General features: G+C 53.6%; 1 protein-coding gene across 1 annotated transcript; it reads right to left on the reverse strand.

Annotated features, from left to right (window-relative positions):
* Positions 1-779: 779 nt before the first annotated feature.
* On the reverse strand, positions 780-18,164 carry SLC41A1 (solute carrier family 41 member 1). The gene is made up of 11 exons (XM_032710832.1): positions 17,040-18,164; positions 11,548-11,655; positions 7,917-7,988; positions 7,295-7,439; positions 7,050-7,196; positions 6,112-6,259; positions 5,951-6,030; positions 4,999-5,133; positions 4,098-4,246; positions 2,213-3,846; positions 780-2,101 (listed from the first exon to the last, which is right to left on the reverse strand). The coding sequence occupies exons 1-10, from the start codon at positions 17,397-17,399 to the stop codon at positions 3,661-3,663; spliced, it is 1,530 nt and encodes a 509-aa protein (XP_032566723.1). The 5' UTR covers positions 17,400-18,164; the 3' UTR covers positions 780-2,101; positions 2,213-3,660.
* Between the last annotated feature and the right edge of the window lie 6,595 nt (positions 18,165-24,759).

Genomic DNA, 24,759 nt, shown 5'->3' on the forward strand with positions numbered 1-24,759 from the left:
TCTGCACCCCCAGCCCCTGCCCCGGGCACCTCTGCACCTCCAGTCCCTTTGCAACCCACAGATCAACAAAAAGACTCCACAACACGCACACACACACACGTATATTAATATATTTTTATTTCTTCAGAGTCTTCACGCCCCAGTGTTTCTCTCTGCAACTAGAAAAGGCCAACACACCCCTCCCCTCCCCAGGAGACCAGGGTGAGGTTGATATTCAGTGTGTGGGATGTGAGCCAGCAGGGGCTGGGCGGCTGCTCCCCCATCTCTGGCACTGCCAGGGCTTTGTTTTGGGATTCTGCACCGAGATCCTTGTTTGGGCGAGCTTGAGGCACAGCCCTGCAGGGAATCAGTCCCCAGCAGCACATCCCGCAGCTGGGGAGCATGGGGGGTCCTTCCACAGCCAGCAATTCCTGCAAATCCAGGGGCTCAGGGTGCCCCAAAACCTTTTTGTCCCACAAACCTTCACCAACAGGCACAGGCAGAGGCCACGTGTAGGCAGCACTCCGGGAGCCAGGGCTGGGCTCTGTATCCAGAACAAACACCCAGATTCCTGCTGGGACCCCCCACGAGCTCCTGGGACCTGACCAAGGCCAAATCCAGGTACTCTGGCACTTACACTAATCCCACTTTGCTTCATGCCGAGCAATTTAATTGCTTTTCATAACTCTCCTGCCACTGTGTTTCAAAAGAGCTTCAGCCTGAACTAAAATAAGCTGCAAAACGTGAGAGGGACCTTGAACCAAGCAGAGGCATAAGGAGGAAACACACAGCAGTCCACATAAATAAATGTAATCTTTATTTAACCAAATATAATTTATCAGTTAAGTTGACATCTGTCAGTTATAGGAACTATAAATAATTAAGACAGTCTTTTTTTCCTTTAATAAAAGAATAGACCAGGATTTTCATCTGCAGGCAGCTGTAGAGTAGGCATGCATTTGAGTGCAACCAGTGGGAAGAGGTTTTTCCATCAGTATTCCTCAGTTTTAAATTAGATTCTTCCCTGCCCATGCCCCAAACACACCTTTATACCATATATAACACAGGGACCCCCAGGCCCAGCAGCTCCCACCCCTTGGGGTCTCTGCACAGGAGACCACGAGTGGCAGATTGTTCCTCCTTTCTTGGAGAAGTGAAGAGTGATGTGACACCTAAAAGACCAGGAGAGCTTCTCTATATACACATAAAAGCTGAAGTGTTAATGGAAGGGAGTCTCGTATCTATTCCTCAACATCAGGCAGAGAATGTTCCAGAATTCTCCGGGCTGAGAGTTCAGCACAGCAGCGCAGTTGGGGTTTCGTTTGTGGTTGGGGTTTTTTGGGTTATTTTGGGCACAGCTTTGGCAAGATGAGATGTGTGAGAAGTCACTGGGGGGGGAGGAGAGAGGAGGATCAGAGCTGCTCCCACACGGGACATGGCACAGACTAACTTTGGTCTCGACCTGCCCCCTCAGGTGCATTGGCTCTGGTTTCTGGGAGAGGCAGGAACTGTCCCCAAGGAACTGCTCCTTGCCTGAAAAGCAAAGCTGTCTCCACTTAGGCAGCGCTTCGTAGAGCTCAGGTAGGTCTGGCATTGCCCAGAGTAACAAACAGATCTCCCCACCTGGAGTTATTTCGGGTGAAGATCAGCCTTGCCAGCACCACAACTGGGCTGCCTTCCAGAAAGCCAAAGGGAGGAGTCAAGCACTGGTTTGTGTGAGAAATACGGAAGTTCAGCAAAAGGAGGAAGTGGTACCAGTAAAGGATGGTCGTGTTGCAGTGGGAGGAACAGGTTTAAAGCAGAAGGCAAAGCAGACAACCCCAAAACCACGCCCAAATTTCGGGTTCTGCTCCGTCCCAACATGGCGCCCGGAGCCCTCCGGCCAGTGCCATGTGGCCAGGCTGTCAATCAAACCAGGTGTCCGCCCACACCACACATAGCGGACATCTGATTGGCTGCAGCATCAGTCACTCCAGCTTAGCGGGGCGCTGAGTGGTCAGTGAACCAGCTGTCCCGCCCAGGGGGCGTGGCCACAACAGCCAAACCCTATAAAAGAGGGGCTCAGAGGCTCCATCTTCATTGTGTCTTGGCCTGCCATGATGGGAGCTGGTTAGAGCTGCTCCTGGGGAAATGCCTCAGCTTCCAGAACTGATTTACATCCAAATGGGAGCACTACAGAGCCTTGAAGGCTGACAGGAGGATCATTTCAAGCACCTCAGTCACAGAGACGGACAGGTTTCCTCTCACTATGTCACTGCAGGCTGTGCAAGAGTCCTTCCAACATGGACTAAAGAGGGGAAGGGAAGGAATTTCAGCCATCGCTGAGCCGAGCAGCATAAAAAGCAGGAGGGGAAGAATCAGAGAAGTGAAGCCTGCACTCCCAGTGCTCAACCAGCACTTCCAAGCTGGGCTGTCACCCCAGTCCTAGATTTTACACGTCTGTGCTGCAGCCCTGTCCTGAGAGCTGCACCAAGAGCCAGGGCTCCAGAAATCCAGTTGTGCCTGCTGACCTGTTTTCCAGCTGGTGCCTGTGCAGAGAGAGGAATCCCGTGGCTGAAGGTGGATGTCTGTCTCTAACAGGCACCAAGAGCCTAATGCTGACCAGCTTGAAACACCTCAGGCTCAGCTGAGACAGGCACTGGGTGGCTTCTTCCCGGCTGCCCTGGGTCCATCAGCAGCACTCAGCAACTGAAAGAAAATCTGAATACACAAAATAGGAGCTATTTTTCCATCCACCCCTTCCTGAAAGTCAACAGCACTGAGCAGACTGCCCTGAAAACGGTGTTGTGCCCACAGCAGTACGAAGGAGAGGCTGCAAAGAGCATCCATGAGGGCTCCAGCAGATCCTCCAGTGGAGCACTGGCAGGTGGAAGGGGGATGATGGATGGGGAGAGCTCACAGCCCCTTAAGATGAAGCACAGAGCGGCCAAATTCAGCTCATAGAGGCAGAACAAGCAGTGTGAGATGCTGCTGGATAGTTGGCAAAAGGGAGACTAGATCTGCCAGCAGAGACCAGCCTGCTCGTGGCCAGGTTTGGGGGCTTTGCAGTCCTCAATGCCAAGCTCACTCACTTCCCTGTGGGCACACAGGACCCTTCCTCACCTTCTTCACTCATCCCTCTCCCAGAGACTCCCTCACCCTTTGGGTGCTGAGCATGGGATGGAGCTTCAGAGAGCCAACAACAAGGCAGGAGATGCCCCGTGCCCTCCTCCATGAGGTTGTACTTTGCTAGAAGGTGCCAGTTCAGTAAAATAAACCTGAACTTGAGCTCCATGATTTAAAACACTTATGAAGTGAAAAAGCAGCCCTTGACCTCGAGTGAGTGGGGCAGGGTGGGCTCCTTGCACGATCTGACTGACCAGGAACTTCACTGTAACCTTGGTTCAGACACAGCTCCTACGAAATTGCACTTGGTGATTGTCTCGTTACACTTATTTTTTTTTTTTTTTTTTGTCCTTCCTAAAACTAGAGAGATTTTTCTGTACAAACCGGGCTTGGAATATAAACCCCATAAAATTCCCATTGAAAATAATGAGAATCCAGTACTAAAGATGAAGTCTCGAGAGAGAGACAGGGCGTGGGGAGGAAGCAAAGAAGAGTAAAGGTGGAGGAAAAGAAGCGACAAGAAATGAAAGGAGAAGGAGGAGGAGGAAAAGTGTGGGAAGGGGGGAGCAGGGAGAGCTAATCCCCCACATCGGAGTCCCGGTCCCCGATGAGCCAGAGGATGTGAAAGCTGACAGCGAGGAGCCCTGTTCCAATGAGGTCCCCCAGTGCTGTCAGGTATGGGATGGAGAAGTTGTCTGGGTCGAGGTCCCTGTTCCACATCCAGTGCACCATCCAGTCAGCGATGTAGAGCAGAATAAGAACCTGGCAGGCAGGAAGGGAAGAGCCACGTCAGCCACAGATCCCGAGCTCTGCAATCCCAGAGATCAGTTCTGCAAGTCTGGCTCACAGAAGCACAGCCACATCCCAAAGGATGGTGCTGGTGAGGGGTCAGAACCCCCTTCCCGAGTGCTGTGGACCTACAACTCAACTGACTGAGCAGTTCCCAGTGCAGGTGACAGGCAGTGTCCCCTGGCCCAGCCTGGGGGCTCAGCCCCCCGAGGGGCTGCACTCACCTGGAGCAGAGCAGCTGTCATGTAGAACACCACGAAGATCAGGGTGAGGGTGGTGTGGCCACCCTGCATGGAGCTGATGGTGTAGAGGAAAACCAGGTGTCCAGGCACCACCAGGAGAAAGAGCACCCGGGCAGAGCGGGAGTTCACGTCTGCAGGGGGACAGAGATGGACATCACGCTTGAGACGGGCCTGCACACACAGCTCTGCAGCTTAGCTGGGCTCTGGGGGACAAGGCAGCACAACTGTGGCCAGATCAGCAGCAGAGGCCACCACCCTGGACCCTGCTGCCACACTGCAGAGTTGGGCTGGAAGGCAGCACCCTGAACACTGAGCCAACCATCAGGATACACAAGGGCTCTGCACCAAGGAGAGTTTAATTCTGTCCCCAGAGTAAAAGCTGTCTCAGAGCTCAGCTGCCACGTCCCACCTCTGACAGTGCTCAGCACAGAGCTCTCAAGAATTTACTGTGAACACTGAATTTCCTTGGATTTCTGCCTGTACCTTGTCTGGTGATCAGTGTTCTGACAGATCATCCCCACACTGGAGATCTGTTCCCTCTCCTTGCTCTTAAGGGCCAGCCTTGGCCCAGAAGGCCGGGACCCTGGAAGTGTCCCTCCCTGGCAGTGTCCAAGGCCAGGCTGGACAGGGCTTGGAGCAACCTGGGCTAGTGGAAGGTGTCCCTGCCCATGGCAGGGGGTGGGACTGGATGGGTTTTAAGGTCCCTTTCAGCCCAAACCATTCTGGGATTCTGTGCCACAGACTGCAGGCTATCAAGTTTATCTAGGAGTAACAATCTCTGCCCACCTTCTGTGCTGGAATTTGGGCTGTGCTCTGCCCCACAGCTGCCTCCCAACAGGCCACCCTTTCCTGTACAACGTATTTCAAGGGCTGACACAGATACCTGAGCTGCAGAAAGTGCTGCAAGGGCTGGGGCACTTCCAAGGGGCCGTTTTGGAGCTCTCTCCAGGCATCCCACTCATGTGCAGGTAGGTGGAGATGCGACTGGCCTGCACTGCCACCAGGTTGCCACCCACACCTGCAGGTCAGGAGAGAGAGGAGAGAGAGGAAGGTGATGTGTCAAACACTTTGAAGAGCTGTTTTCAACAACCAGCAGATCTGGAATTGCCAGGTGCTGGGATAATGTAGGGCAGTCTATTTTTGACCCAAATTCCACTTTTGCAGGATGTCAGGAGCTCAGACAAAGCACACTGTTCTGTGGCTTCCCTTCAGGCCCCTCAGTAAAATAGATGCCATTCTATTACTGCAGCTTGGGTTGGAAGAAATATGTGAAACAAAAATGATGAGTCAGACAGCAAAACACACACAGGAAGTTTAAAACTCTTATTTTTCACATGAGGCGTAATGAAACTGTGAAACCCACTGGCACAAGAGGCACTGGCTCAGAATTAACTGCATTTCTTGGAAAAAGTAATTAAAAAAAAAGGAGTTTCTCTGGTTCATTAGGCAGAAAGGAGGTCAAAGATTTACACCAGAAGCAATTGGATTTCCTGACTCCCAGGTGCAAATACAAATCTCTGTGTTGCCAGGTGCCACAAGGTAAATATTTTGGAAGATGAGGGTGTCCCACCAGAGAGGAGGAATGAGGAAGTGAAAGGGTCCCTGGAAAGGTGTCTGTTAGGGAACAGCCTCCCAGGGCAGGCACCTTTCAGTGAAAGGCTGGCACTGGGGGGAGCCACGGTGCTGTAAAGCTTGAGTCAAAGCTCAGTGCCTCACTGGCATCCAAAAGGGATTCATTGTCCTTAACCTGCCTGAAATAAGGCACAGGGGACAACTCCACTGCTTGCCAAGAGCCTCCAAGAGCTGCAAGCCCAGCCAGGGTGGGAAGGACTCACCATTGATCACTGGTGTGAAAACAGCCATCCCAGCAAAGTTCGGATCCGAGACCGTCCTGTCCAAAATCAACCCCCCAACGCTGCAGGGAGAAGATTGAAGGGGTCAGTGCTGGAATTCTGTGGAATGAGGCTGTGGGGTGGGGGGACAGGAAGCCTCCCACCTGCTGATGGCCATGGCGATGACCACGGGCTCCCAGCTGGAACAAAGCACCTCCCAGGTTGCTGAATCCTTCCTGGCAACGAAGACCCAGATGGGCAGCAGAGCCAAGAACAAGGCGCACACCAGGGGGTTCACGTAGAACTTGCTCTCTGGGGGGGAAATGGGAGAGATATCAAGGACACGTCCCACTGCAGGGAGGCAGCTGCTGCTTCAGCAGAGCTCAGCGAGCCTGGCCACAGGCTGCTGGAGTTGAGGATGCCAGGAAGGGCAGGGAAACTGGGCCAGTCCAGCCTGAACTCTGCAGAACGTGGTCCTTCCTCCTCCTGGTGTACTCACAGGGGTGGGAGTTCTACTGGCAGGGGTGTCAGTACAACACTGGGGGCACAGGGCTGTGAGTACAACACTTGGGTCTGTTCATCAACAGATCTGAGTGAGATCTCTTCCATTTCAACTGCTCATTCCCACTTAGTGCTCCTGGGCAAGATCTCCCAGTGTTGCTTCACCTCTGGATGAACCTGGCTGAGTCACATCCCTGTATCCCGGCCCCAGGGAAGGAGGAGGAAGTGGAGAGTCTGCAGCTGCAGCCCTGCACTGAGGATCCCCAGCTGGTGCTGACTGCACAGCAGATGAAATCCAGACCTTCCTTCTCCCAGTGCTTCAGCCACAGACGAGCCCCTGGCACCTGGAAGGGGACAAAACCCCTTCCTGACCTCTTTGCCCGTTGAGAGGGTCCCTGCCAAGAGTGTCTGCAGCTCCAAGGCACTGAGAAAGTCCATCTCCTCCCCTTATCAGTCTAACTAAATCTCACTAACTGAGGGAGCTCCAGACCAGGAATCCTGCACACCCCAAGGACAGAAAGGGCAAAGGAAGAGGGTGAGATGAGTGGGAGACACAGCAGCACAGGGAAGGACCAGGCAAAGGCCTTTTGTTGCTCCTCACCCAGGTCCTTGTACAAGCCACAGCTGATTCCTGACAGCAGAGCCAGGGTGACAAGATCCCCCAGGCTGGCAGCAATCGGGGTGGCCACGTTGTCAGGGTTGATCCCCATCTTCCTGGACCCGATGATGACCCCAATCATAATCATTCCTAGAGGCAAAAAAGAGGAAAAAGAGCAGGATGAAGCCAAAGGAAGGCAAGCATTTTAGGCAGAGGTGCACAGAGGGCGTTCAGCATCTGTCTCTCACCCAGAAAAAGGGAAGCAACGAAGGCAGTGGCCACACTGCTGGCACAGAGCAGGACAGCGTGGTACAGGCTGAAGTGCCCGTCTGGGATCCATCCGAACACCACGGCGGCGATGGAGGCCAGGAAGCCAACCACGGTGGCCTGAACCTGGAAATGGAGGCCAGAGGGTTACCAGGAGAGCAAACAGTCCCAGGGTGAGGGAGGAGGTTGCTCAGAGAAGCTGTGGCTGCCCCAACCCTGGAAGTGTCCAAGGCCAGGTTGGACGGGGCTTGGAGCAACCTGGGCTAGTGGAAGGTGTCCCTGCCCATGGCAGGGGGTGGAATGGGATGAGCTTTAATGCTCCTCCAAACCCAAGCCATCCTGGGATTCTCTTCTGATTCTAAGAGAGGGAAGCACCACCCAGAGTCCCATGTCTAGTGGATTAGAATTCAGCAGGGAAACACCAAGTCTAACCTGTAGGGCAAACATGACTAGGGGACAAAAAGGTGCCATTTGCCTCCCTGTTAGATGCAGAATATTGACAGTCAGTAGCAAACCCAGGTATTTAAACCTTCTGCATTTGCCAGAGCTGAGCTTGCACCAGCTACCAATATTCCACTTCCTTCTCCTTTCCCTTTTTCTTACCAGTAGCAGAGCCATGTTTCCTGTTATCATCTTCCAGAACTCTTTGGGTGTGTCCATTTGGCCAATATTAGCCTGCAAGAGGACACGGAGTATCATTAAAGACTGACAGCACTTTGCACATTCCAACAGTGAAATTCCTGCCTTCCAGCTCTGCAGAGGTGTGTTTGCAGGTGTGAGGGGCACAGGCTGTGACTGTCCCTTGGGCTGTGCACCCTGGGTAACTACAGCACCTCTTCCAGCTGCTACTCTGGATTTACCTGATGGAAATCTTGCAGAAGCACCGAGATCCCCCCTGTCCCTTTGCAGTCACACACTGCTGCTCACTGACCCACCACAATTCTGATCCAGCCAAGCCTGGCTCAGGCCCAGCTGGGTCATGCTGCCCCTCAGGTCAGCCAGGCAGGAGGGAAGCAGGGGTGCCAGGTCAGCTGTGTGCCCCTGCTCCGACACGGAGCGAGGCCAGAGCAGCACAAGGGCAGAGGAAGCTGGCAGCAAAAACCCCTGTTTCGGGTAAAAGCTGAGTAAACAAGGCCAGTGCCACGTGGGGATGGACTGGTGGGAAGCAGCCATGGCACAGGGGTCACCTGGCACCGCTGCAGCTGCAGGAGATGCTGCTCAGGATAACCAGGAGAGACGGAAAGTTGCTTTAATTCCCTGGAGTGCGATCCAGAATAGCCCAGCGGAGTGGCTGCAGTCAGCTGGTCACTGCAGGGCACAAGCTCTGCTCTTCCCTACCACCTCCTGGGGCTTTTATGGAAGAATGGAGAAGCAGGGCACATAAACTTATGCCTAATTTGTATTATTAGAAGCTGACGAAGATGAAGCAAGGGAGAGGCTCCAATGTGCGTTGGAGCTGTTGGCTGACAGCACCAAACTCAAAACTTCTGCACGACAAGGCAGCAGCAATTTCCTCCTCTCAGGTTTCCTTGCTGGCCTCCAGCAAAGGAAAACAAAACAAGAAAACCAGGAGTCAATGATCAACTAATCCCTCTGCTCTCCTTGCTGCATGTGCTTGAGAGCTGCCAGCTCAGTTCAACCAGCACTGAGATGCCCCCAGCTCTGGAGTGAATTATTCTGGGCAGTTGAGTGGAGAGGAGGAAGGAATGGGGGAAAACCAACAAAAAGTTGACTGGAGTAGCACATCCAGCACAGGAATTTGAGCTCCATATGAAGCCTGACCTTAAAAATTCCAGCCACATGGCAATTAGGCTGGGATTAACATAACGTAGCTGTAGTCACTGCCAAGAGGATTTAAATCCTTTAACTAATGGGAGAGTTTTGCTTCTTAATTGTGAAAGGAATGTCTGAGGTGCCTTAATGCAGCACTAATTAGAAACCCACAGTCTGAGAAAGCACTCTGGGCTGCTTTCCTGTGGAGAGAGCACGGGATCCACCCCAGGTCAGAGGGGAGCTCCCCCCACACGCCTGCACGTGGGACCCCACGCTGAGGGATGAGCAGGGCAAGGGGAAAAAGGAAAGCCCAAGAGATTGTCCTGTCCCACCATGCACAGACACAAGGAGGCTGGACTTGATGATCTCTGGAGGTCTTTTACAGCCTTAATGATTCTGTGATTCCATGATTTTAAGGAGGCAGAGAGCAAGGAAGGCTCTGGGATCCATGTGGAGGCAGCCAGGGCAAAGGGAGGCAGAGGCCAGAGCCAGCCTGTTGGCCCACAAGGCTGATGCCACGAGGCACCAGGAGACCAAGCTGGTGGGTGCTCTCTGTGCTGGTGTCCTCGTGACCCTCCTGCAGCCACCAGAGCAGATGGGGCAAAGTTTTGCATTGCTGACTGTCCACATTTTTGGTTCTCTGCCAAGCCTTCCCCAACACTGCTCTGTGCCAGCCCCAGGAGGGAAGAGGACACACAAGTGCCACTCTGCCTTTGTCCCAGGAGAGCCAAGCACTCACCCTGACCAGCCCATGCTCAGAAAGTGCAAGCTGGGCAAGGCCAAGAGGGAGAAGGGCCTGTGTCTGGGACAGCAAGGATCCTGTCAGGATCTGAACAATGGAGAATGAATAAAACAAAGGGATTTGTTTCCCAGAACGAAGGGGCAAACAAAGCTCAGGCTCTGTCCCTGCAGGCCCTGGCTCTGGAGCACAGCTGGGCCAGGGGCAATGTGGGGCCTCCCAGCAGCTTTGCCCTCCCCACAGTGCCTGGGGAGAGGAGCCCAGCCCCGAGGGGAAGCAGCCCCAGCCCAGCTTTTGCCAGGCAGTGCTGGCACAGCCATTCCCAGGGCAGCTCAGGGAGGGCCCTGCTCCTTCAGGGAACAAGGGGCATCCAAGGAGGTGGCCCCATGGTCAGCAGGAATCATCAGGCCAAGCCAAGGGCTAGTCCAGGGAAATGCTGTTTGCCTTCCTGCTCCCCAGGGACAACCTCAGAGCCTGCAGAACACGATGCTCACGTGCCACTGGCTCAGGGGATGGGAGCGGCTTCCTCAGGATTCACACAAGGAGCTGCTGCAAGGGGGACAGGGGGCTGTGGTGAGCTGAGCAGCCCAAAATGTTGGCTCTGGAATGCACCAAAAACCTTGGGCCTCAGAGGCCAACAAGAGCTACTGAGGAGCAAAGAGTCACAGCTGGAATCTCCCCATTGCTCAAGATGGAAGAAGGAAGGACCTGGGAGAGCAGATCCAGAGGGACTTATTCAACTCTGCTGTGCCTTCTCCTGCAGCAAGGAGGAGGGGAGGGCTGAGGGGAAGGGAACATGCCAAGAAGGAGGTTGCTGCTGCCACCCAGGCAGACAGTTCTCCATCCCTGCATCTCAGTGAGCACTTCCCAAGCAGCTCTCTCGAGCCAAGGTACATCAGCACTGCCAAAGCCAAGGCCAGGCTGGCTGCTGCAAGGACTCTCTCCTCGGCACAGAGGAGCCAGAAGCTTGGCAGCAGGCAGCCAACACCTTCTAGATGTAAAATTCCAAGCTCCCGTCAAGGGGAACACAAGAACATCAGGCAGTCACTTGCTGTCATGTTCAAGCAGAAGATGCCTTGCAGCAGGAAGGAATGTTATTGTCCCTGTCAGGAGAGAGTGTTGGTCTCTCTCCAGCAGCTCCAGAGACAAGAGTGCTGTGTTGGAGGGACATTTAAACACAAAGCAATTCATTTACAGCTGGACTGACACAGTGCTCCGAGGAGCTCACAAGAGCCTGCCCCGTCCCTCACAGGGAGCTCAGTGTTCCACAGGAGCCCGACTGAATTGGAGCAGGAGATCTCCATCACTTCAAGAGCCTGTCAATCCCCCTGCAAGCTCTCAGTGCAAGGTCCCCTCTGCTTTGCTGTACAGTTCTCCCCAGGCACTCTCCTCCCCAGCCCTCCCCACCCTGGCTCCTTCCAGCCTGCTCTGATAACATTCCTGCACCAGCTTCCCTCGTGGAAAACACTGGATCCAAGCACTCCAAAGCCATCTCTCACCGTGCCCTCAGGCCCCTGAGCAGCCAGCACAAGGAAGTGAACTGTCAGCAAAGCTTAAGGACCATTAAACCTTCAAATCCCATCAGCCCAGTGGGATGGAAACACCTTCCCAGCAGGCTGAACTCCAGGCTCTGGTGTCTGCGGTCACTGACACAGAGATTTTCCTTCCCACCTCTTCCCAAACCCGGCATCCTGCTCCCCCCCGAGCTCCCTGGATACTCACAGCAGTGGACAGGCGGGATGCCAGAGTCATCTCCAGGTTCCCCTTCAGGCCCAGCAGTGCAGGTACTAAGATAAACAAATTGGTCACGTTTTTGAAGACGTCCCAGTGCTGCAGGATTAAAACACAGACAGGCCATCAGATCTTGGCATGGCTGATCCAAACCCTTGCTCTGAGTGGCACTGGGTGGCACTTCCTCATCACCTTTGACACCTGGCAGTGCCCCCAGCAGCCATCCCAGTCCCCTTCCTGCTGCCACACGTGGAATTTTGCAGTGGTTTTACCATTTCTGACGTTTGTGTAGCAGGCACCACGTTTTCCCCGCTGAGTTTAAAAACCAGCTCTGAGCTGGCAATTTTCAGTGAAAAATCCCCCAAAAATTCCCCAACTGACAAAATGTTTACACACAGAGAGGCCAAAATAGGGAAGGAGGAAGAGGCTTTGCCCAATATTTGCAATTTTTGGCAGAATCTGAAGCTTGGTCAGTCTTGGCTGAGAGCCATTCCTACGTGTGTGTCTCACAAATACATTTTGGAGCAAAGAATTGCTGCTCCCTGATCCAAAATCCAGCTCACTGTGGCCACCTCTTCCTGGTACTTCACCTGGCACCTACATTCCAGGTATTTCCTAACTCTTCTGGCTCTCCAGTCAAGTCACCTCCCCTGGGATGAGGGAGGGAGGCAGCCACGGTTATTTAAGAAAAAACAAAGGGTAACTGCAGGGTAAGCAGCCTTACAGAAGAGCAGCTGGCTTGCAGGAAAACACAAAACCACTCCAAAAAACCTCACAATTGCATTTAAAAAACCCCTCAGGCCTCACTGCCCCTTTCTGTATTGTCATGGATGTGTTGCAAGAAGGCCCTGTGTCCAAAATAACTCCTGCTTCCCACACTGCCTGGCTGCCAAACTCCTTAAAGGCCACTGGAATCACACTCCCAGCAGCTGGTGCTGTGCTGGGCACGTTAAACATCACAGCTCTGCAGCTTTACCTGTCAATGGTACCTGCAAAAGTTACCTGGGAGAGGCTCCACCTCTTCCCAGAGCTTTCCTTGGCAGTGTCAGACTGCCAGGCTCAGCAGGGACACGCATTTCTTTCTAGGACAAGGAAGACTGTGGGCCAACACCTTAGAGCAAATATAAGTCACTCTCTCTGAGTGACTAATACCTTCCTCTGGGGAAGGGTTTCAGTCATTTTTGTTTATTTTTCCATCCCTCACCACTAAGCCAACAAGTTCCAGTTTCCTGTAGGTCCTTTGCAATACCACACTCAAGCTGCACTCACTTGAAAAACCATCAGAGAGAGAAAAGTGCTTGAGAGGGATGAACTGGGACCACTTTTCCTCAAAGGCAAAAAGTGTTTTCCAGTCAGTAAAAATTCCCTTAATGCTTCTGAGGGCTTGGTAAGACAAGGTGAGGGTGGGGAGGCCCTGGCAAAGGTTGCCTAGAGAAGCTGTGGCTGCCCCATCCCTGGCAGTGTCCAAGGCCAGGTTGGAGCAACCTGGGCTAGTGGAAGGTGTCCCTGCCCATGGCAAGGGGGTGGAATGAGATGAGCTTTAAGGTTCCTTCAACCCAAACCATTCTGGGATGCTCTGACAAGCTGACCACACACTGCAGCTCCCAGGGACGTGGAAAAAAGCTGCTCAGCTATTTCAGGCACAACCACAACCCTCTGTGTGCTCCTGAGGATCCCAGTCTCCAGCAGAATCCACCATCCCTGGAGGTGTCCAAGGAACGACTGGACGTGGCACTCGGTGACAAGGTGGGGATTGCTCACAGGATGGACTTGGTGACCTTGGAGGGATTTTTCAACCTCAGTGACTCTGTGACTGTGATTTCAGTGCTCACTGCTGAGCAGAGCAGCAGAGCACAGACCCACACACTCCATCCAGCCCAGCCTCACGTCAGGCTGTGCTTCCTTTAAGACACATCCAGGCGAGCTCAGCTCTCCCCACTCTATTTTTAGCAGTCACTGTGATTATTTTGCTGGGTGTTCCACGGGTGAATCCTCTGCTACAACTTCCCTCAGCAGCATCCAGGACTCAATCAGCGAACACCACGCTCCCACTTCCCAGCAGGACGAGCTGGGTGTCACCAGAACCACTTAATGAGAGGAACATCGTCATTAGTCAGACCACGGGCTGGAGTGCAAAAGTTTCCTGGCTCCAGAGATCACAGAGGCAGGATCAGGCAAGAGCCAGCACCAGTTCAAACCCTCCCTCACCTTGTCCCAACCCTGGCTTTGTAAATTAACCTTTAAGGGGGAGGCTGCACTGCAAACTGGTGCCAGAGGCAGCTCCCTGAGCAAGACGGGGCTGTTCGTGGAGAAAGGAATAAAAGCCATCTTTGGGGGAGGAAAACAAGGAGATTTCTGCAGACCTCAGCAGCTTGCTCACTGCAAAGAGCAGGACCCATGGGCTCCTGCCAACTTTCTTAATATAAGATGTTATACAACGCTGGGCTATGGGCATTTCCTACAGCTCCAAGGCCTCCAGGGCTCCTGCAGGGAACAAAGATCCCTGTGGAGACACGTGCCCATGATGTGGCTCCGTGGGGAGAACCAGGGCCAGGCTCTTTTGGGGAGGACAACAAAATGGGAAAGAGAAGAGGAGATAAGACTTTAAGTTCAGGACATCGAGATGATAAAATCCCTTTCTGCCTGTAGCAGCCCCTCTGAGAAGTGCAGAAATCAGCTGTTTTCAGGGAAAGATCCTCCAGCATCATCCAGTCTGCTCCATGCAAAGGGGAAGTGGGGAGTGAGGGGGCTCTGGCTGCCTTCCAGCAGGGCTGTGGGAGAGAATTACAGGCAGAGGCACCTCACACCCAGCACCTCCTCCCTGCCCTCTGCAGAGGGGGAGCACAGGGGCTCTAAGATATGTGCCATACACACAGTCTGGGTCTCACTTATTTCAGCTTTATTTTCTACTGAGCCACAGCCCCTCTGAACACAGATCTACCCAGACACAGCAGATCCTGGTGTCTGCTGTGCAGCACTGGAGGGGTCAGACCAGACAGGTCTGGAGGGTCTGGGTGAAACACCAACCCCCAGGGGCTGTTTTGCAGCTCCCTCCGGTCCCGCTGCCTTTCGGGAGCTCTGCACCTCCAGGAAGATATTCCCGGGGGATCAGCTGCCCCTCAGCTGTGTCACTTCAGCCCCTGGGTGTGAAGTGAAGGCTCACAGCTCACGAGGAAGAGCTGGTTTTGCTCAGATGGCAGCAGAGTGGTGATTCACGGCTCAGGGGAGGGGCTGCTGCAGGTCGGAGCTGCGACTGCCTCGGTGCAGCTGCTTCTCCCGGCGTTCTCCCTCCAAAATGCCACGGAATGGGCAGCCCTAACGGGAATGCAGGGCTGGCAGTCCCTGACACCCACCCTGGAGGGATGGTAACACCAGAGGGGGTGAAGCAGGGGAAAGGAGCAGACTCCCTCATCCATATGAAATCCTGTCCATCCAAAGGACCTCCAGGGAGCTGCTAAGTCTGGAAAGCAACAACAGGGGCTCTGATGGGAAAGGGGACTGTGCCAACAGTCCTGCACTATACACAAAAACCAGCCAGGGCACTCACATGTACCTGGCCTGGAGTCTCTGTGATCCCAGAGGGAGCAGAGGCAAATCCTCCTCCTGAGAGGCACATTCCCGGGGCCACGTTAATGGGACAGCATGGCCAAAGGCCAGGGCTGCTTGTTTTCACAGTGGGGAGACCAATTACAGCTGGCTGATTAGTCCAGTCCTCCAAAACACAGGACATGGAGTGTATGGAGCCCCCAGCCAGCACCAACCACGGCTGCATCCAAAGCCACGGGGCTCCAGTGACCCACTCCACATGCTTCCTCCTTTCATCCAAGGCTTTGAGCCTTTGGAAGCCAGTTATCAGGATCAGCTCCCCAAGCCAAGCCAACAGGCTTCCCATCCCCCTTTCCCACCCTATGGCTCATTTAATCCCAAGGCTAAAGGGAGTTAGAGCTGTTGGCAGGAAAAGCTGCACGGCCACACGCTGAGCTGCTTGTGGGACACGGGAATTACGGAGTTTTATTTCTAATGGCCATAAAAAAGAAAGGCAGGAGAACACAGGGCTCAGCTGCAGTATCCCAGCCCTGCCCACTCCTCCCCAGCCAGAAGGGCTGCTCCTTCTCCAGGAAAAACTTTAGGTTGGGTTCAAATCCCTGGCTCTGGGGGACTTCCAGAGGAGCCACGCAGGAGTTTACAGGGACCTTTGCAGAGGGAAACACGCTTGAAAGGTCTTTCTTTTTAAGAAAATGATTCCAGTAAATCTCTCTCCCTCCCAGATTAATTTAGCACATCCAGCTTTTCCTGTTTTGAGTCACTTCACAGCTCTCTCAACGGCCAAGAGAGCCCGTAAGGATGACCAGAGTGCAAAGGCACGCAGGGAAATTGCTGTTACGGGCAGGACACCACGAGGAGTGTCTGCTTGACCACCCACAAGTCCAAAAAAACCCTCTGACTGACTTACCCTGGCACAGGGTAACACCCTGGGCTGACACTCGAGCCCTTCTCTGCCAACACTCGAGGGCTTGTTTACCTCACTTGAGCAAAGAGAGGAGCTTCAAGCAGAGCATTTTTGGTTGACCACAGCCCCAAAATGGCTGCCTCCCCCATCCAAAGAGTCTCATAAACCTCCACTGCACACAGATGAGTGAGTTCTGAGCCTCAGTCACCACTTTGGGCTGGGCATCAGACAGCTCTGCCCAGCCTGTCTTTCAGGGCAAAGGAGAAGAGGTGAAGCAACTCCTCTGCTGCCAGACACACATGCTTGGAAAACGTGTTATAGACCAGTGCAGGAGCCACAGCTTCCAAAGGCACCATTCCCACATAAAAACACAAACAAGCTGCCAGGCTGTCGGGTTCCCACAGCATCACCTGCCAAGGTAACACGTTGGTTTTCATCCAGAGGTCACTGCCAACTCTCTGGCAGGCCTTTCCTAAGGATCACCTCCACACACCTCCCAGGAGGAACCACTCCTTTAGCCCTGTCACCTCTGGCCACGTCAGGAGCACGAGGAGGAGGTGAAGGGGCCACGTGGCCTTCAAGCTTTGGAATGAGCCCCCACACAGGTGTCCAGCACACGCTGTGGCAGGAGAATCATTAACCTGGTGGCACGAGCCTGGTGTGCTGGGACAGCACAGCAAACACCCAAGGTGGAAAAGGGACACAAGTGGAACCAGTGAGTGGGGCTGGGATGTCACCAGCCACCATCAGGGAAGGGCTTCATTTCGAGCTGTGATGCAAGGTGGTCTCAGGTGCCACACTGTGCCAGTTGTGACCTCCTCCTCTGAGCCACAGCTGTGCAGGGGTGACCTCGGCCTCTCCTTCCCTCATTCCACACATCACCAAGGTCTCCCTGTCTCCCCTTCCCCAGCCAAGAGAACCGGTCTCCTTCCCTCCCTTGTTGCCATCTGCTGAACTAGCCTTGGCATTCCAGTCCCTCCTGGCTTGAGAGGATTCAGAGCCCAGTGCCATGCCAGGGAAGCATCAATCCTACCTGCACAATGTCCAGCACCATTCCAGCAGCAACTGTCCCAAAGCCTGCCAGGAGGAACGGGAAGAGGACTTGCAGCCCAATGGAAAAGGAGGTCTCCTTGAGGGGCGAGGCCGGCTCAGGACTCTGGTGTGTGCTGGTGTCATCGCTTTCATTGCTCTGGCTGCCATTTTCCAGCAGGGCATCGTCTTCTCGCACCCCTTTGGCGTTGGCACGGGACTCCAGCACCACTGCTTCTACTGCAGCAGGTCCCAGGAAATCTGAGGGCTCCACCAGCTGCCCCTGGTCCGGACTGGTGAGATGGTCCACAGGCACAGCCCCGTTGGCCTGGTGGGTCTCCTTCTTCTCAGGCTTGGCAGACATGCTGTTCAGAGGCTATCCTGACCCTTGGCTTGGTGGGCCTACAGCCAGCAGCTGTTCCAGAAGAGATCTTCTGCCAGGAACTTACACAAATGGCCTTTCCGGCATCTAGGAGCGACCTCTCCTATCCCTGCTCGCCTGCCTTGGAGTGCAGAGCCTGCTCCTGCAGCAGAGATCCCCATCAAGCAAAGTCCAGGAACGGGGGACACCAACCACTGAGAGAGCAGGAACTGGGAACGATGGCCAGTTAATTCCCTCTGGTTCTCCTCTCCAGTGCTGTGTCCTACAGCAGCCTCCAAGGCAGGATCCAAGCTTTCCTTCTTTGACGTGTGACACTTCAGTGCATCTTTTTCCAGGTTTTCTTCCCGCGGCACGGCTGCTGTGATGGGGCACCCAAGGCAAGGAGAAAACCTGGCTTGTAGAGATGATCCAGCCTGGAAAAGCTCTTTTTGCTACCTTCTGTTGCTTTTCCCAGTAGCACTGTGCCCCTGCAGAATTCCAGCCTGAAGTCTCCTGTGGGGTTTTTTGCTCTGTTTCAGCCTGGCTTTTGCTCTCTGCCAGCAATCCCAGCAAGCTCCAAGTGTCTGTCGTCCTCCTCTTCCAGGAGAATTTCTCACCCAACAGCACAAGGCAACCACAGCTCTTATTTAGAGCAACAGCAGGTCCCCAGTTAAGGTCGCTCGCTGAGCTGGGCGGGCTGCAGGGTGGGCTCTGGCATTCGGACAGCCCTGGATTTGACGCGGCTTTCCAAGAACTCGCCTTGTACCTGAAATACAGGGGAGGAAAACAGATATTCTGTTGGATTCCACGGCAGCACAAGAAGCTCCTTCATTTCTATGTCGAAGGTTCAGACTTTAACGCACCCCGGACTATCCCCTCGGCTCTTCTTCCCCTCTCAGGGGGCCGTGTCAGGGGACAGAGGGACCCTCGAGCCGCCCGGGGCCCCCGCCCGCCGGTGCCGCAGCGCCCGCAGAGCCGCGTCGCGGGGGGAGCGGGACCGGCGCTCCCGGAGCGCAGCGGGAGCGGCCGCGGAGGGGACACCGCGGGGATGCGCTGCCCTGAGCGGAGCGGAGCTGCCGCGGCCGGTCCCGCGCCGTGTGCCCGCGGTGCCGCCGCTCCCTCAGGGCTCCCTCACGGCTCCCGCACCGCTCCCTCAGCGCTCCACTCGCTGCTCTCTGCGCTCCCTCAGCGCTCCCTCCCTCGCGGCTCCCTCACCTCCCTCAGCGCTCCCCCGGCCACTCTCCCCGCTCTGCCCCGCCGGGCCCGGCGCGCGCCGCCCTGACATCACCCCCCGCCAATGGCGGCCCTGCCCAGCGCGCCGCGCCGCGCTCCTATTGGCTGCGGGCGCATGGCGTCACTCCCGGCCCCGCCCCCTGCGCGGACAGTGGCGGGGAGGAGGGAGAGGCCACGCCCAGCACCACGAAGGGGGCGTGGCCTGGGGTCACGTGGGGGGAGAGTCCGCGTGGAGCGGGGGGAGCGGTCCCTGTGCGTCCGTCCATCCATCCACCCACCCATCCATCTGTCCATCCATCCCTCTGTCCATCCATCCATCCATCCATCCACCCATTCATCCATCCATCCATTCATCATCCATCCACCCACCCATCCATCTGTCCATCCATCCCTCTATCCATCCATCCATCCACCCATTCATCCATCCATCCATTCATCATCCATCCACCCACCCATCCATCTGTCCATCCATCCCTCTATCCATCCATCCATCCACCCATTCATCCATCCATCCATTCATCATCCATCCATCCATGCGTCCCTGAGCTGTGCCAGGATCCAGTGATCCCACTGGCCATCCAACATCCTGCTATCCATCCATCTGTCCATCCCACTGTCCATCTATCTGCTATCCCCTGATCCATCCATCCCACTGTCCTGTCATCCATCCAGCCATCCCGCTATGGATCTGTGCTTTGATTACCCCCATCCAAGGGAATGTGGCTGGAGCCAGGCCCTGGAGCACTGACACAGTACAGGTGGTACCCACTGGCTTTCAGGCCTCTGCCAGACTGGTGGTGTTCAGGAAAAAAAAATCAGGAATATTGTCACGTCCACACTTTGCCTGTTTACGCCAAACCGTCCCCCAACAAATAAATAAAAACCATAAAAACTCCTGCTGCAGAGATAAGCTCCTCAATGCTCTGCAAAATTCCATGTTCTTGAATAACACCAACTCTTCTGATTCATGTTTTTCTTTTATTTCCCCATTTTTTTTCTTTGAGGTTTTTTTTTTTTTTTTTTTGCATGAGTGGAACTTATGAGCAGTTGTTGTTTTTTCCTTCCTGCCTTTCCTTTCCTCCCAGGAAACAGTCAGCAGCAAGTTATTACTCAGAGTGATGACGTGATCCCCAGCTCCAGGCCTTGGAGACAGGTTTTGGGCCAATAAGGGTGGCTGTGACACAACCACCCATGCAGGGGGAAAGGGGAGGGAAGCACAGGAACCACATTCCCCCATGGATACAGGGAGACAAGTGTGACTGGAGCTGGTGACTTCATTCCTTGAGGAAACAAAGGCAGTTGTGGGCAGCAGGGGATCCATTGTGATCTAAAGCTCTGGGCTCTGCTACTTCATTTCTGTCTGCTCTCGTTAAAAATTGAGCAAGGGAAGGGTTTTTTCCTGAAGTATTTGCTGCTTTGGGAGAAGAGGGTGACTGGAACACGTGGAGCAGAGCAGAACTAATTACAGAAAGCAGCTCTGATGAGGGACTTTTTATACAGGCAGAGAGTGACAAGACAAGGGGTGATGGTTTTAAACTGCCAGAAGGCAGGGTTGGGTGGGATATTGGGAAGAAATCCCTCCCTCTGAGGGTGGGGAGGCCCTGGCACAGGTTGCCCAGAGAAGCTGTGGCTGCCCCATCCCTGGAAGTGTCCAAGGCCACCTTGGATAAACCTGGAGCAACCTGGGCTAGTGGAAGGTGTCCCTGCCCATGGCAGGGGGTGGAATGAGATGATGTTTAAGGTCCCTTCCAACCCAAACCACTCTGTGATTTCAAGGCTGAGGAGCCTCTGGAGCCACTTACCTAATTCCCAGACCCTCCTATTGTGACACCAGCAAAGAGACCTCAAGGAAAACTTAAGACATACAGAGACATGTCTTAACTAAAACCACAACACACTTCCACACTCAGGCTGGGATTGGAGCTCCAAATCCTGCCTCCAACCCCAGCCTCTGTTCTCCTTTGTCCAAATAAACCTGGGTAAGGCCCTCCTTCTGCCTGCATCTTTCCTTCCTGACTCGGACAATCCGTATCTGCCCCGGAACAACCATCCCTCCCTCACCTCCCCAAAAACAAGGCCCACCAAAACGTGACCTCGGTGCTGCCCAGCCCAGCTGCAGGCTCAGGAAGTGGAAGTGTGGAGACAAAAGCTGCCTGAGACAAGAACACAGAAATAGATAAAACCCCCACCAGCAGCAGAGATCAGAGAGGCAGAGGATGAAAGGGCAGGAAATGGGTTTCCAATTGCAGGGAGCAGGTACCAAAGGCAACAAAGTGTTTGGAGAGGGAAGGGTTTACCACTGAGCTGGGTTGGATCAGGGAATGTCATGAATGTCGTGCCCCTGTGTTTTACAGCAGCCACGTGGTTTTGGCACTGTCAAACTGTCCAGCTCTGGGCCAGCACTCAGGAACAGCCTGAGAGCTCACAATGGGTATAGGGTGACTCCCCTGTTGCACAGAATGCAGCAAAATAAAAGGGTTTGGCCAAAGTCACTCAAAACATCCACCTCATCCGGAGCTGACAGTGCCCTGAGAGGTGCCTTTGCTCCCTGCTCCAGCTCCACCACTCTGTCACAGATGTCAGTGCAGTCCCAGCTGCCTTTGACCAAGGATCCTGAAGGAACTGAGTTCCTAATTACTTACAAACAGGAATCCCAACAGGCAAACTCAAAGACTGGTCATGACTTACCCCTTCAGATGTCAGTGCAGAGCAAAAGCAGCTCACGAGGGCAGGCAATGATGTCAGAGGCTGACCCTGATCTGGGAGATCTGGGAGATGCAGACCCTGGAAATTCTGTTTTGCCAGCCTGGAAGCAAACAAACCCATCACCATCCTTTTTTTTTTTTTTTTTTCCAAGGCCCCCATGACCAGTGCTCCCAGCTGTGTTCCTGTGTCACCCACGTGCTGTGACAAACACGGGTCAGCCCCATGGGCTTTTGGCCATGTGAGAGCTCCTGGCAGAGAGGAGCTGGAAGGTCCTGGTTTCCTGTGTTCCACAAGGCCAGTGGTTCCTGTGAGATAGCAGGGCCGTGGACACCTGTCATGGAGGCCCTGAGGATGTGCCTCACATTTCGAGTTTGTTCCGGATATGAGCTGTGAGCTCATTTATATTCAGAAATCAGGCTGAAGGAAACACAAATACCACAAGGCTGGTCACAGCAGAGGCTGGTATTAAAAAAGAATAAATGCAAATCATCTCTTTTACTCCCTTCTATTTCACAGAATCACAGAGTAGTTGGGGTTGGAGGGGTCCTCTGGAGATCCAGGCCCTTCCATGGGGTCACCTTCCTACTGCAACACCAGGCACAGTGTTCAAGTGATCACCTGAGTATTTACAGGGCTGCAATAAACCATACATTGTGTTGGATTAAAAATACAAGTTAAAATGCATGAAAAGCACCCTGGGAAATGCTACATGTTGCTTCTAAACCCCACTGCCCAGGCTGTGACCAACTCGTGGGTAAATCCATCAGTGCCAAAGAGCGTTTTCCCTTTGTCCCCTGCCCTCACCACCCTTCCATGGGCTCATTTTCCTTCCTGCTGAGAACTGGCTGCAGCTTCCTCTGGGGCCCCCCACCACCACAGCTCTTCAATCAGCTCAGTGATCTGCACTGAGCAGGGCAGGTCCCTCCCTTCCCCACCACGCTGAGCTCTTTATCTCCACCACCCGCTGCCCCGGGAAGTGTGGGAGCGGAAAGCGGAGCCAGGGCCCTGCACAGCAAACCTGATGTCACACAACCTGCCCTGAGCTGCTCAGCTGGGCAAAACAACCCCTGGGCAGCACTTCTGCACCACTCCAGGCACTGAGATGTTGGTGTGAGACTGCCAGTGCTGTAGAGAGACCTCACAGCTCACGGCAGTGCATCTTTAAAGCGTTGTTACAAGAATCCGAATTCATGGATTAAAAGGACAAACACGTCTGAAAGTTTCAGAGCACCAGCAAGGGGAGGACTGAACACATTGGCAAGAATCTGTGCAGGGTTCAACCACTGAAGAGCACAGAGTTAAGTGTCACAGGCTGAGCTACAGGTGAGGAAGGCTCCTCTGGAGCAGCAAAGGACACTGCAGGCTGAGCAGCCTCCAGATTCCTCAGTGAGTGTCTTGCTCTGGTGAGGGCAAGGACAGAACCTGCCCTCACAGCACCTGCTTGAGAAAATGGATTTTGCCAGCTCCGTGGAACACCAAATAAAATGGCAAAAGAGGAGCCAAGAATGCAAGTGTCAAGTGCCAAGCTGGAGGAAACAACTTTGTAAACACCTTGTTCCTGCGTCCCCCCTGCAGCTCTGGGCCTGAACTCCCCACGGTCACTCGGGGCTGAAAATAAACCAAGCCCTGTTAAACAGAGGGCAGCAACAGAGCTTTCTTTAGAAAATGCAGGTGTGGAATGTGACCTTTTCTCCATGGTGTGGCAGGCCCACATGTCCCTAGATCAGCTGGCCCACAGCAGGCTGGGATGACTGGACAACTGCAGATCCGTTATGTAGGGTTGTCAGAAGAATGGCAGCTTTGTGGACTTGGGGAAAAGCAGGGAAAAAAAGGAAGTTGCTATGGATATAACACAGAAAAATGTTAACACACTGGGATTGGACTAACAAGAGTGTTCAAATCATTTGTATGACACCAAGTTACCTGTCTTCAGAGCAGAAAATCAGGCTTTTCCTTCTCTGATGAGTCAGAGGTAATTGCTCTCCATGCTCAAGGCACAGTGACTCATTACAACCAAAAAAGCATAGCTCTGAGAGTTAATAATCTGTGTTTTCATGGGGCACTTGGCATTAGCAAGGAACTATTCACACTAAGGTGATCTTAGCAGGAAGGGCCAGCACATCACCTGTGCACTGTTAGTTACATGATGACACCAAGATTTCACACAGCACTCAGGGTAAGAGACATTCCCAGAAAACTAAAATGGGGTGGAAAGAGAACTGTGGTGTCAGGAGAGGTGTGCAGACACCAAACCATCGAGTGCCCCTTCAGAATAGTGTCAGATGAGCAGGACATGGCAGCTAATGTGGTAAAATAAAGAGGCTTAAGAACACAAAGGCAAAGCTGCTGCACGGGAAATAAAGCACAGACAGTTATCAGAAGTGACTGGGAAAAATGGGCAGAGGTGGGGAATGTGCTCTTCCAGCAGTGGATCCTGCTGGAGTGTTCAAGGCCCTGGAGTTTGGTGGGCTCAGGTTGCAGCAGAGCTCTGCTGAACACGTCCCCAGTGCAGAGGCACTGCCTGATTTCAGCACTGGCTGATGAGCAGCACTTAATGAGGCTCTGCAGAGAAATCTCATGGCACACATTTGCACAGTACCTGCCAAAACCAGCCCTGCCTTCCCAGGGCTGTTTGCCCTTCACTTTTCCTTCAGCAGCAAAGTGAACCTTCAGATGAACATGCTTTAGGGAAGCAATCCTCACCAAAACACAGAGGGGAGGGATTTGGGGCTGGGGAGATTACAGAAGATAAAGGATGCTGTCTGTCTTCAGGACTCCTTTGCTGTTACAAGAGGCAACAAACCCCTCCTTCCACACCACAACAGCATGACCCAGGTTAGGATTTTCACAACCTGTGCTCCCTCATGCCAGTGCTGTTTTCCCATTTCTCCAGGCTGTCCAGGTCCCTCTGACTGGCAGCACAGCCATCAGGTGTTAAACAACACCGACCCCACACAGCAAAGGCTTTAGACTCGGTTTTACAGAGATTTGCCAGTGAAAAAAACCCCAACAACAAAACCTTCCTGCACCTCCCACCCCCGGGGTTGTATTTTATTCTGTGCTGGGCCCTGACACATCACTTTTGCTGTGCCTGCAACAGGAGTTTGCAAGAGGAATGACACCTCCACAAAAGAGCCACAGGCACGTGGCTGAACAAATCACTGACGTTGGGGCACACAGACAAAGTGCAGCAAACCATAAAAAAGGCAACTATTTACTGCCCAATAATGCCTGAACAGAGTTAGCTGGTTTTGTATAGGAAGGGGGAGCACCAGGGAGGGTGCAAAAGATTAAAGCTGGCTGGAAAATAGGTGGGTTTGTTTTGGTGGAAACTTTATGAATTGCTCCAGTGTAGAATCAGGTGTGGAAGTGATTTCACTGCAATTATACAGTCACATAAAAAGGCTAAATAATAATCAGAAAA

Source organism: Chiroxiphia lanceolata, chromosome 25 (assembly GCF_009829145.1).
Source record: "Chiroxiphia lanceolata isolate bChiLan1 chromosome 25, bChiLan1.pri, whole genome shotgun sequence".
NCBI lineage: Eukaryota > Metazoa > Chordata > Aves > Passeriformes > Pipridae > Chiroxiphia > Chiroxiphia lanceolata.